The following is a 13,546-nucleotide window of genomic DNA, read 5'->3' as shown; positions in this document are numbered from 1 at the left end:
AGTCCATTATTCTAATTAATTTTCATAAACCCGTGTTTTACAGCGGAAAAAAAAGATGATTTAATGTGTACTGATCATATAAAATGACATGTAATATAAAACAAAAAAGAATTTCTAGATAGACATGTAATATGTAACGGAGGTAATAGTATTTGTTTATTGATTCAAAAATACAATTTGTTTATTTTTTATTACTCTACAGAGTTACAATCGGAACTCTAATATTTTAAGGAACGTAACTCAAGCATCAGGCCGCCGAATGTTATAAAACTCGTAATAACTCGAGAAACCCATCCTGCAATTTCTTCTCTTCCTTTCCTTCTACAAATCTTTCTCTGAGTTTATGTCAGCGTAATCGAAGTTTGAGCTTTATTACTGTTTAGGGTTTTCGATTTGGGAATTTTGCCATGGATGAAGTGCTTTCCGCCAATGATCAGCAGAGCATGGTCTCTTCTTTTCTTGAGATCGCTGTCGGCCAAACTGCCGATACTGCGAGACAGTTCCTTCAGGTATTTGTATTGTTCTAAATACAATTACTGATATTCTTATGTTGGCGTTAAGAGTTTGCTTCTGTAGTTGGGATCCCCCTTTTTAGTTTAGCCATTGAGGTGAATAGCATATTACAATTAGCTATTTTTTAGTGGGTTTGCTAGTACTGTGGTCATGTTGCAGATTAAGTATTGAGGATTTTTTATATATATTTTGCTGTACGAGTGATGATAGGAAATCAAGGAAGAGCAATTTTGTGATAATTTGCAACTGATGCCAATATTTGTTAGCCCGAGTCACATAGAGTGGAAGTAAGAGATGAGGTTTTTTATTATTTGTTTTCCGATAGAGTCAAAGTAAGAGATAATTTATTATTATTACTTTTCTTGTTTTTAATTTTACACTGGCCTAGAGGTTGTTGTTGCGGAAGCTTTTATGGCCTCTCAAAGAATGTGAAGTGATTGAAGGGTATACATGCTAGATTGTCTCGGTGGAGGAAGTTATTTGGGAATGTTATTACTGTAATTTTACACTAGTGAAATTGAATAAAGTATATCTGCTGTTTGAGTTCTTGAGCATTTTTTATTACTATTTAATCATGGAGCTTAATGGGGCAAAATTGAGTTTGAGTTCTGCTGCCTGCTGGCTTTGTTTTTATATGAAACCTAATTGTGGGAAGTTGGCATTTGAACAGGCCACCAGTTGGAAGCTTGAGGAAGCTCTTCAGTTGTTCTATATAGGCAATGAAGTTGGGCAGGTGGCACCTGCATCACAGCCTCCACCGTCAGAAAATGCTTATCCCTTTCCAGATGTAAATTCTATGTATGTTGGATGATCTTTAATTTTTTTATTCTTTTGGTGATCTTTTTGTCTGATCTGAAATGTGTGATGGTTTAATTTACTTGTTGCCCATTGTGACATGCTGATTCAGTGCAAATGAGCTTCAAAATGAAAACGGAAATGTTGGACAAGATGCTGGAGATGGTGAAGTACGCGCTCCTTTGCCAGTTGTAAGGGAAACTCTATATGATGATGCCATGTTCTATAGGTATGTCATCCTTCTCTTTCCATTTCAATAATTGTACTTTACTTCATTTATATTGTCACCGGGTTCCATCTTAAATGGGGAAGGTAGAGTAGAACTAGAGATTGATCATATACCTTGTTGCTAGTTATGTTTTGGTCTTAATAGATGTGCATAGATGTATTCTTATGGTCCTAGGATCCAGTTTTGGAAAAGGTATGATTTTCTGGTTAGGTTAAGGGCTTATTAGAGAGAACTCTTCAATCTCTTGATACTAATTTATGGAAATTCTTGATTGGAAATACTGCTTATTTTCTTCCGTTTAGTTTTTTTTTTTTTTCCCTTCACATAAAGCGTACACACTAGCCGCACACCAACTGCTGTAATACACCACATAGAAACTGTCGTACAGTTACCAAGAGTGGCAGGCAGTTACCTTCCAAAATACCCACACACAGAAAGATATGCATGTGCATATGCAAGGACGTAAGCATAGTTGTTAGAATCGTACGATTCGAGTAGAGTCAGCTCCATTTCGACTCGACTCTTTATGTAGAATCGGAAATGTCCAGAATCGGTGGTGAATCGGACGACTCGGTGGTGAATCGCCGAATCGTCCGATTCTAATGATCGCTCGAATGTGAAGAAAAAAATGGCAGCAAAGTCTTTTGGAATCTGTACAGTTCCATTAAATATAAGATTCATGAATGACTTTTGTGCCACCCCCTACAACCAATAAGAATTAAAGTAAATGAACAAAAAATCAATAATTCAAATTCAAATTCAAAGAAAGAGATAAAGATTACATTGAAAGTTAAAACTCACACAACTTTCCAAATTCCATTTACATACACAAATATGACCCTTTTCCACCTTTCTTTCTTTTCTTTCCAAACTTTCTTCTTTCTTTTCCATGGTGGACGTCAAGGACTTGCAAAGTACACTTACATCCCTTGATGATGAAGAATGATTTGTGAATTAATTTTATTTAGGATTGCAAATTTTAAGTAATTAGTTTATATGACTTTTTTAAAATGAGACTTTCGATTCACGAGTCGAATCTCGATTTGACAACTATAAACTATGGACGTAAGGCACATATTAGGTTCCCGGGCCTACCTCTTGAATACTACAGTGATAGGTTCCTGAACAAGATTGGTAGCCTTGTTGGGAAAGTCCACCATGTTGATAAGACTACCATTGGGGCAGTGAGAGGCAAGTTTGCCAGGGTCTGTATCGATATTGATCTCGCTAAGCCTCTTCTTTCTCAGTTCTGTACTCAAAACAAGGTCTATCATATTGAATATGAAGGTATACACAACATCTGCTATGAATGTGGTATGTTTGGCCATACCCTTGAGGGTTGTCCTAAGAGGAGGAAGGACGTGGAGGAGTTGGTGCAACCTATCATAGGCGAAGCTGAGAAGAGTCAAGGGGAAGTAAGGAGCTTTGGCCCATGGATGCTTGCCAAGAGGCCAGTGAGAAGGAAGCCACGGGCTAATGTTAATGTTAATCATTCACCAGATATCAGTACGAAGATGACTACTCTCCAGATTGCTCCTGAGATCAAGGTCAGACCCCCGGATATTAAGAAGGGGATTGAGACTGGAGTGGACTCAGCTTCGGGTTCCGGGTCAAGGTTCGGTGTTTTGTCTATGGAGGATGATCAAGACTCGGATCCTTCTGATAAGCAGATTGATTTAAGCATGCCTGGTCTAGAGTCGGTAGAGCATGCCTCTAGTCTGGGTAATTCTATTAATCCTCTCTTTGTCTCTAATGCTTCTGCTAAAGGCAAAGAGATTCCCCAGTCTATCCTGTCAGCTGGGAAGGGTTTGAGTAGGGAGGCGAGTACTCTACATCCTCCTGTTGATGCTCCTATTGGTAAGACTATAGGAGTGAGTAAGTTAAACATGAAGAATCCCAAAGGGAAACCTAAAAAGAACCTTCATGGTTTGAATTCTTTGGATAAAAGGGGTCCTTCTGGGACCGCCTCTAGGCTCTCCGGAGCCCCAAACAAATACCTGATCTAGGGTTTGGGCCTGCGTCTGTAGTCTCCCCCTCTGATGGACTTCTTCGTTTGGAATGTTAGAGGTGCGGCGAGCAAGGCTACCCGCATTCATGTCAATGATCTCATTAAACAGTTTAACCCTTCCTGCTTTGTCCTTCTTGAGACCAAGGTTAGTGGAGCCAAAGCAGATGAGGTGGTTAGAAAGTTTAAGAATTGGAATTGCGTCAGGTCGGAGGCTACTGGCCGGGCAGGGGGGATTTGGCTCTTTTGGAAGCCAGGTCAAGTCAATATTGATATTGTTACTATGGACAGTCAATTCATCCATAGTAAGGTGTGTTACCCGGGTAATAAACCCTTCTTTATTACCTTCGTCTATGCTGATCCTGTTTCGACTAACCGAAGAAGGCTGTGGGAGATCCTTCATTCTTTTAGCTCTAACATGGTGGAGGCGTGGTTGGTTGCCGGGGATTTTAATGACATTGCCCTCTTGAGTGATCAGAGAGGAGGGGGTAATCATTATGTGAACCGGTGTCTTAATCATAAGCAAAGTATGGATATGTGCGGGCTTTCGGACCTGGGTGCTGCTGGCCACAAATTTACCTGGAAAAGGAATAGTGTGTTTGTTAGGTTGGATAAGGTGTACGCTAATGTTGCAGCGATTTATAGGTTTTCTGAGGTCAAGGTACTTAATCTCCCTTTCCGTCACTCAGACCATTGCCCTATCCTCATTAATTTGGTCAAAGGAAATCGGCTGAAAGGTAATAGACCTTTTAGGTATCTGGTGGCTTGGGAGTCTCACCCCGAGTTTAAGGATTTCGTTAAAAGCAATTGGCATCCCCACTCTGATGTTCTCCTCGCTACTGAGGAATTCAGGAGGAATGTGGCTGTTTGGAATAAAAATACTTTTGGTCATATTATCAGGAGGAAGAACAAACTCTTGAGGAGAATGGAAGGTGTTCAGCGTTGCTTGGAGGTTCGTTTTGATCATAGCCTGAATGGTCACCTAAGAGCTCTTCAGAACGAGTTGGAAGTTGTGCTTAGACATGAAGAGCTTCTGTGGTTCCAGAAATCTAGGAAGGCTTGGATTCAAGACGGGGACCGGAATACCAGGTTTTTCCACCTCTCAACGATCATTAGGAGACAGCGAAATAGGATCGAGGCTATTAAAGACGCCAGTGGTGAGTGGATTTTTGAGGAGGAGGACATTCGGCGCCTTGCCCTTGATTTCTACAAGGACCTGTTCAGAGAGGAAGCTGTGGACCTAGAGAGTGCCCACTCTGGCATTTCCTTTCCTCGTTTGGGGGAGGATGCTATTAATAATGCTTTCCATCCCATTGAGCTTAAAGAGATTGATCTGGCCTTCTCCAGCATCGGTTCCACTAAGGCTCCTGGTATTGATGGTATCCCCGCTAGTTTCTATCATAAACACTGGGACACTGTTAAAGAGGGTATATACAGCTTTGTGTTAGGTGTCTTTGGTGGTTCGAACGATATCAGTTTGGTTAATAAAACCCTCCTTGTCTTGATTCCTAAGGTTGCCAAGCCTTCTTCCTTTCTCCAGATGAGACCCATCAGTCTTTGTAATGTCTTGTATAAAGCTATTACTAAGATTGTGGCTAATAGAATCCGGAAGATCCTTCCGGATATTATCAGCCAAAATCAAGGGAGCTTTGTTCCTGGAAGACAATTGATGGATAACGTTGTTATTGCCCAGGAGGTTGTCCATTCTATGAAGATTAAGAAAGGCAAGAAAGGGATCGTGGCTCTCAAGCTGGATCTGGAGAAAGCCTATGATAGGTTGAACTGGAGCTTTCTTCTGGATAGTTTAGCCAAAGCTGGTATCCCGGAGAACTGGAGGAATTTGATTGGAAAGTGTATCTCCTCTCCTGTTTTCCAGGTTATGATCAATGGGGATATGTCGGATGAGTTCTCTCCATCCAGGGGTATTCGTCAAGGGGATCCTATGAGCCCCTTCCTTTTTGTTATTGCCATGGAAAGATTGTCTCACCTGATCCAAGAGGCGGTGAGCAAAGGGACTCTCCACCCTGTTTCCATCAACAGACATTGCCCCCCTGTTACCCATTTACTCTTTGCTGATGATGTCATACTTTTTGTGGAGGGTAATGAGGAACAAATTAAGGCTGTGATGGATATCCTCGACTGCTTTTGTGAGGCTTCTGGCCAGAAGATTAACATCCATAAATCCCGTATGCTTTGTTCCAAGAATATGGATAATAGCTTGTGTAGAAGACTGAGTGAGATGTCTGGCATTCCCCTGACTCAATCGTTTGGGAAATACCTTGGGGTCCCTCTTCATAGTGACAGGGTGTCCAAAGCCTCTTTTAAAGACATTTTGGACAAATCTAACGGTTTGTGTGCTAGCTGGAAAGCTAATTCTCTTTCCCTTGCAGGTCGCCTTACTTTAATCCAGTCTATCAACTGCGCTGCTCCAAATCACATCATGCAAGCCTGTAAGCTCCCTGAGCCGGTCCTCAACGACCTTGATAAAATTAATCGGCGTTTTCTGTGGGGAGAGTCTGGGGATGGGAGGAAGATTCACCTGGTCCCTTGGAAGGAAGCCTGCCAGCCTAAGAGCAGGGGGGGTCTTGGTATAAGGCAAGCTAAGGACAATAATAAAGTCCTGTTAATGAAGCTTCTTTGGAGAATGTGGCAATCCCCCTCCTCCCTTTGGGTTCGTCTTCTGTGCGGCAAGTATAGGAAAGATAGAATCTTTGGTGGCCCGAAGGAGAGGGTTGTCAGCTGTTCCTTCCTCTGGAAAGGGCTTAGTGCTGTTTTTGCTGAGTTCTGTACGGGGATTGGCTTGGAGGTGGGTAATGGGAGATCCATTAGTTTCTGGTATGACACCTGGATTGGTGACAAACCGTTGATTGAGGTGTGCATCGCCCCTCCGCCGAATGATCTCCTCTCCTGGAGAATTGCTGATGTGGTGGACTCGGAAGGAGACTGGATCTGGTCTAAGTTCGACTCCTTTCTTAGCCTGGAGACCCTCCTTAATATTAGAGGTGTGAAGATTAGTAATCAGGAGGAGGATAAGGACAGACACTGCTGGGCCTTGACTAATAATGGTTCTTATTCTTGCAAATCGGCCTATGAAGCTTTTACCCCTAATAGGGCTGATCCTCCTTTGGAAATTTGGAAGTCCATTTGGGCCCTCAAAGTCCCCTACCGCATTAGGAGTTTCCTATGGCTGGGAGTCAAAGACAGGCTCCTCACGAATGCAGATAGACACAGAAGGCACTTGGCTGTATCTGGTGCCTGTAGCAGATGCAGCGGCCATGTGGAAACCTTGTGCCATGCTTTGAGGGATTGCCCGAATAGTAGAAAGGTTTGGGAAGGGGTCCTTCCTCACCACATCCTTCCTTCCTTTATGGGGTTCTCTGATATTGACTGGTTCTCTGAAGGCGTTAATGGGAATTTGTTGGCCAGTATGGAGCACGGGGCTATTCTCTTCGCTATTATTTGTCACCAAATGTGGAAATGGAGGAATGAAGAGTTATTTGCTGAGAAGACTGTCTTTATTCCTGACCTCCGGTTTTACTTCTCGAAAAAACTCTCTGTTATTACAAAGAGTTTTGAAGGAGAGCCCCTGGTTCACCCCTCCCCGGTTAAAGAGGTCCAGTTAGTTGGTTGGAGGAAGCCCAGGGAAGGGGTTGTCAAGTTGAATACGGATGGCTCCTGCCTTAGTAATGGCAGAATTGCTGCTGGTGGAGTTCTTCGGGATGCTGGTGGCGCCTGGCTGGCTGGGTTTACCCATAACTTAGGTACGGGCTCCTCCTTTACTGCAGAGCTCTGGGGGATCTTGTCTGGCATTAAACTCGCCATTCGCATGGGTGTTAAAAGACTTTCGGTGGAGTCTGACAATTTGGAGGCTATCAACAGGATTTCGGATAGACAGGCTGTTTGTCTTAAGAGTCAGAATCTCATTAAAGCCATCTTGAGGCTTCGTCCTGCCTTCGATTCTCTTACCTTCTCCCATATTTATAGGGAGCAAAACCGCGTGGCGGATCGCTTGGCAGCTGCTGGGCATGGGGGGATGTTAGGTGTTTCTACCCTTTCCGTTCCTCCTTCTTTTCTGTTACCTTCTCTTCTTGAGGATAGGATTGGGGTCAGTCTTCCTAGACTGATCCCGGGTTAGGTTTTTGTTTGTTTGTTTTTTTTCTTCCCTTCTTACAAAAAAAAAATAAAACTATTGGCTGCTGCACATAACTTTATTCTCCCCCTAAAAATGGAGCTTGTCCACAAGCAACAAGGACAATAAGCCGAAAGGGCATGACCAATTAATGATGATTGCAGAAAGCTGTCTGCACAACATCATCTGGTATCAAAAAAATTTCTTCCACTGTTTATGTATTGAAAGCCCAATAATCAATACCAAACCTCCATGTATTGCCAGTCTTTTCTACTAACAACCTTTGTTCTGGATTAGCCAACCTCGGTGTAGCGATGCAACACACCAGACATTTGTGTTTGTTGATCAATTCCTTCTGTTTGGCTTGGATTAAACGCTTCTTTTTTCTGTCTTCCAACTACATTGCTAGAAAAGTCTTACATTGCTGCTGCAAGGTCCTAGATTCCCCTATAATTTCTGCTATAATACCAAGCTGTTATGGCCTAGGATCTAGTTTTGGGAAAGGTATGATTTTCTGGTCAGCGTAAGGGCTCGTTAGAGAGAACCCTTCAATCTCTTGAAGTTAAGGGCTCATTCAGAGGGAACCTTTCGATCTCTTTAAGCTTATTTCTGGAAATCCTTGATAGGAAATACTGCTTGTTTTCTTTCATTTTGTTTTTTTAATAGTAAACGCTAACCCACAAACTGTACAGTTACCAAGAGGGGGCAGGCAGTTACATTCCAAATACACACAAAAAAGAAAAGAAAAGAAAAATAAGACATGCATGCACATAGACACTTGATTAGGACACATAAGACAGATATTACTAATAGTATTGGCTGCTGACATAACATTTATCTGATGTTTTTTAGTGTCATTTTGAGGCTTGAATGATTATTGTCTCAGACAAATTGGAAAACCTGTGGTTGTTGCTCTGCAGCTATGAAGCACTGATACTTTTAAGAGGTTGATAGGGCTGTCAATTAGTTGGGGATTCCCCATCCCCGTTGGAGACCCGGCCTGTTGCGGATGGGGAATCCCCTGTTTGGGATCTCCATGGGGCGGGGATGGTTTTTATTTTGTCCCAGACAGTCGGGGATGGGGCGGGTATGGTTATAAGTGTTCCATCCCCATCCCCGTCCCCGAATGTCCCCAACGGATCCCCGAATAAATACCTAAATAGAAAAAAAAAGTAAAAAACTATATATGTGATTTAGATAAAAAAAAAAGGGCGGCCCGGTCGCACTACGCGTCCCCGCTGAGCGAGGGTCCGGGGAGGGGTCCCACCACAAGGGTGTACTGGGGGCAAGCCTTCCCCTGCCAATTTATTTGGCAAGAGGCCGCTCCTAAGACTCGAACCCGTGACCTCTTGGTCACACGACAACAACGTTTACCGTTGCGCCAAGGCTCGCCCTCTATATATGTGATTTAGATAAACTAAAAAAAATAGACTAAAAAGATTGAGTTGTAACCTGGTTGGTTTAAAATGGAATATATTCTAAAACTAAATTAAGATAGATTAAGTAAGAGCTCTAACTAGGTTAGTTTAAAATTAAAATGGAACATATGCTATTAGGAGTAGAAATTATAACATCAAAAAATTGAAAGTTAATAACTAATGCATGCACCGGGGATGGTAGCCAAATTTTCCCCATATGTTATTCGGGGACAGGGAATCCCCGATAGATCAATGGTCGGGGATTGTTAATGCAATCCCCACCCCGCCCCGTTTACAGCCCTAGAGGTTGACATACGCGGGGATACATACGGGATATAATATGGAAAAACAAGTATCCCCTTTTTTCTTTTAATTATGAGGATACGCTGGGGATACGTTTCAGGGTTAATTAGGTAAAATTTAGGGTTTTTTAAATAACTTTACAAATATAGGACCTAATATATAGAAAAAAATTAATATATTGAAAGAGGTGAAGATCATGAAAATGTCTTAGAACAGTTTTTAGACTTGGTAGTTTAAATAGTTTGAAGTATTAAATGTTCCTTTTTTATGAATTAATGACTTATTAGTTATTATGAATGTTATTTATGGTTTTATAATGACTTATGAATGTGATTTTTATATATATATATATATTTGGCGTATCCCTGCCGTAATTGTATCTCATATTTAAAAAAAAATGTCATTTGCTGTACCGTATGCGTATGCGTATCCGTACCCGTATCGGTGCTTCATAGCTGTGCAGTCTGCTTATGTGAACTGGGTAGAAATTAGTTTTAATGCTTTTACTTAGAGACATGATTTGTCTAGTCCCTTCTGTATGTAATTTTCTTCAAAACTGTTATGTGTTGGTAAGATAAGTCTTGTTCGTATTTTAGGAAATTGTGATCCAGTAATTTGCATCTGTTATTTGAATGCAACTACAACTGCGATTCGATGAAGCTTTTATTTTTGAGATCTTGTATTTGTTTATTTCGTCTGTTAGTCTGTGGGGAAGGGTCGTTATGGAATTCTTTTTCTACATTTTCTATGTATTCATGAAGACCCGTTGATTCCACTTTTTTCTTAACCATATAATGGTATCTTTTTTTTTTGTTCACTGAAGAGCGTCCAGGATGGGATATCCGCCCCAGGAATCAAGTTCACTGATTGCCTTTCGCAACTTTGACGAGGAAATGAAGCGACCTGCAGTTTGGGAAGCAGAGCAAGGAGCTACATCTACTGCTGATACTTCTAGAGATAATCTTGCTTCATTGTATCGACCTCCATTTCATCTAATGTTCCATGGGTCTTTTGAGAAGGTTAGGAAATTTCTTCAATCTTTTTGTCGTCTATGTTTTGCATCTTTTTGTACTTATTTAAGCCCAGTTGATGGAAAATATTTGGTATTTTTAATCCAGGCAAAAGGAACTGCTTCTGTTCAGGACAAATGGCTCCTGGTCAATATACAATCAACAAAAGAATTTAGCTCTCATATGGTAGTTTGGAACTTTCCCCATTTTATCTGACATGTTCTTTTATATTAGATTGCCGTTCTAACTTGATGCTGTATGCATTATTTTGTGAAGCTTAATCGGGATACATGGGCAAATGAAGCTGTTGGTCAAACTGTTAGTACAAATTTCATCTTTTGGCAGGTCAGTATCATTTTTTTTATTTGTTTGACCAAGTAGAAAAAAAACTTGTAATGCTGCTGAAATTGATTACATCAAAAATCCGAAAAAAAGAATCTACTTGTAAAGACTCATCTGTATTTCTTCTGTGAGATTCTGGTGTTCGAAAACTTTAACCATATTTTTACCTCAGTAATTAAATTTACCAACAGTACACCATTTATGTGAATTTGATGCATGTACAGGTATATGATGATGCGAGCGAGGGCAGGAAAGTTTGCACCTACTACAAATTGGATTCGATTCCCGTGGTGCTTGTCATTGACCCTATAACTGGACAAAAGATGCGAGCATGGAGCGGAATGGTACACCCCGAGAGTTTGCTAGAGGTACGTGTTAGGTTGTTGTGCTTTTTTAGCATTATCACAAGAACATACATTTTGCTGGAAATACGATCTTTAAGTTTAAACATTGTTGCTCTCTAGACTTCGGCTAACATGATTCCAATTATAGGATCTAGTACCATACATGGATGGTGGCCCGCGCGATCATCATGTATCACATAAACGTCTAAGGGGAAGTTCTCAAGCTCCGCAGAAAAACAAGGGTAAATTTTAACTGGAATGGCTTATTTCATGTTTCTTGAATATGTGGTTTTATTGTGTGGACAATTCTACAGGGTATTTTATGCATGCATTCTGATTCTTCCACTATTCTTGATTTTCTGCTTCCTTTATCTGCAATGTGCTTATGAGCATTGTTAACTATGTACAGTAACCAACTATTATGATGCAGATGATGGGTTTTCGATTTCTATAGCATGTTGTTTTCGGGATCTTATATTATTATAGTTAATTGCTTACTGATATTTTTCATTGATGAATTCCAAGGATATTGACTAAATATTTACTTTGGCTGGGAATGCCTACGTTGTATGATATTTCTTGTTCTGCCATCTTCCTCTCTTGAAGGTGTTCTTTGTTCTCTTTTGTCCATCATTCGTAGTTTTTGATACCTGAATTTCAATGCAGAAATCCCAGAATTCCTATATATATATCACATAAGAATTCCCCTCAACATCAAACTCTACCCATTGCAAAAGCTTACAGAGGCTGTTTATGTCAGTTTGGTGGGCATATCTTAATAACAGAAACAAAAAAGGAAGTCTGTATCGAGGATCTGTGCCATGTTATTTTCTTTTTAATGATTTAGGGTAGGCATGTGTTTAACTCTTGAGGTAGGACAACCTGAAAAGGAAGCCTGAATTTATTAGACATCATGTTTGCACTTGTATACTTTTGCAGAGACCAAATTTGTAGGTTTTATTTTTGAATTTTGGAGAGATCAGATAGTTCTTCACCTATTCATGTGGACTTGTGGAGTTTTTTTTTTTTTAAATTGCTGATCGCATTATTTATAGTTTCTCTTGCATTTTCAGTTGAAACTAACAAAGAAGATGAGGATGTGCAACGGGCATTGGCTGCTTCAATGGAGGGAATGAAAGACTTGAATAGAACGGCTTCTGATAGTGCAGGTTCAAGTAATGCTGATAAGGAGGAAGAAACATGCACACCAGAGAAACCCACATATCCATTGCTTCCTGAAGAACCCCGGGGTGATAAGAGTCTTATCTGCAGGGTTGGACTTCGTTTTCCAGATGGACGCAGGATGCAGAGAAATTTCCTAAAAACAGATCCAATACAGGTAAAGCAGCTTATAATTTCTGATATTCTTTTCCCTCTAACAATACATTAAAGGTATTCGTTTGTCAGTTGATTTTCTTCCATTCGCTACCGACTTCTCACATGTTCTTTCTATTGATATCAGAAAGTTATTTCTCTCTTTCCAATATTTGGCAAATTCTAATATTTGATTTTCTCTGGCAGCTACTGTGGTCATTCTGCTATTCTGAAGTAGAAAAGACAGGGGCAAGGCCATTCCGGTTGACACAAGCAATCCCAGGGGCAAAGAGTCTGGATTACGGGACAAATTTGACCTTTGGAGAATCGGGCCTAGCCAACACTATGATCTCTGTTGCTTGGGAATGAAACTCAAACCCTTAATGGGTTTGAATTTTGTTTTGGTGACATCCATGTTCTATTTGCTTTTGTCCAGAATGTCCTTTAAAACCTCGTTTATTTATTATGTAAATTCACCATGGATCTACAGGGCTTCACACAGTTTGTAGGTATAAGGGTTTTGTTCCTGCTGTAATTTTTCGTTTGTGGTTTCGAACTTCAAATCCTTATATTTTGGTTTCCATTTGACTGGGAAAGGAAGTAATTTCTATTACAATGAAAGCTAAGTTTTAAATAGCTTCATCTCCAGCAATAGATCCAGGTTGAAGTATGAATGTTCACTTTAATAGACAGCACAGATTGTACAGCAATTTGTTTGGTTTGAGGTTGTCCGAATGCTTTAATATGTAGTATGAGTGACTTCTTAAACTTTTTATGTGACTTAACTTTACTCTTTTTAATATTATAGTTATTTCAGTTTTTCAATTTTTATTGTTTTAAAGTCGTTTGTGTTGTTTGGTTAAAAGAGAATTTTGAAAATGATGGTTTTAGAAAATAGAAAGCGTGTTTGGATATTTTTATTTTGAGGTTGTCAACTGTTTTTTGAGTTCTAAAGTAGTTGTAATGTTACATATGAAGGAAAAATGGAGTGATTCATATGTTACACCATGAATTTCCTTCATATGTTACACCATGAAAATTTTACAATTAATTCAATCTATCGAATAGAATAAATTTTATTTTATTTTGTTTTTGTCAAATCTAGCCGTTAAACCTATATTCTAGGTTCAACTACTGCTTTCTT

The 13,546-nt window shown here is 40.2% G+C and overlaps 1 protein-coding gene across 2 annotated transcripts; it reads left to right on the top strand.

Annotated features, from left to right (window-relative positions):
• The first annotated feature begins 211 nt into the window (after window positions 1-211).
• LOC136209126 (plant UBX domain-containing protein 7) lies at window positions 212-13,182 on the top strand. Of its 2 annotated transcripts, XM_066000504.1 has the most exons (11): window positions 212-273; window positions 384-509; window positions 1,184-1,311; window positions 1,421-1,537; window positions 10,216-10,411; window positions 10,511-10,588; window positions 10,679-10,747; window positions 10,969-11,112; window positions 11,237-11,330; window positions 12,144-12,427; window positions 12,610-13,182. In XM_066000504.1, exons 2-11 carry the CDS (start codon window positions 408-410, stop codon window positions 12,769-12,771), a joined length of 1,374 nt encoding a protein of 457 aa, XP_065856576.1. In that variant the 5' UTR covers window positions 212-273; window positions 384-407; the 3' UTR covers window positions 12,772-13,182. The 2 variants fall into 2 exon arrangements, with proteins under 2 accessions (XP_065856576.1, XP_065856577.1); XM_066000505.1 differs by lacking the exon at window positions 212-273 and having other exon boundaries at window positions 280-509; window positions 12,162-12,427.
• Window positions 13,183-13,546: the final 364 nt, after the last annotated feature.

This window comes from Euphorbia lathyris, chromosome 10, assembly GCF_963576675.1.
Source record: "Euphorbia lathyris chromosome 10, ddEupLath1.1, whole genome shotgun sequence".
NCBI lineage: Eukaryota > Viridiplantae > Streptophyta > Magnoliopsida > Malpighiales > Euphorbiaceae > Euphorbia > Euphorbia lathyris.
The sequence above is the reverse complement of the archived record's forward strand: the minus strand, read 5'-3'. Positions and strand labels throughout refer to the sequence as shown.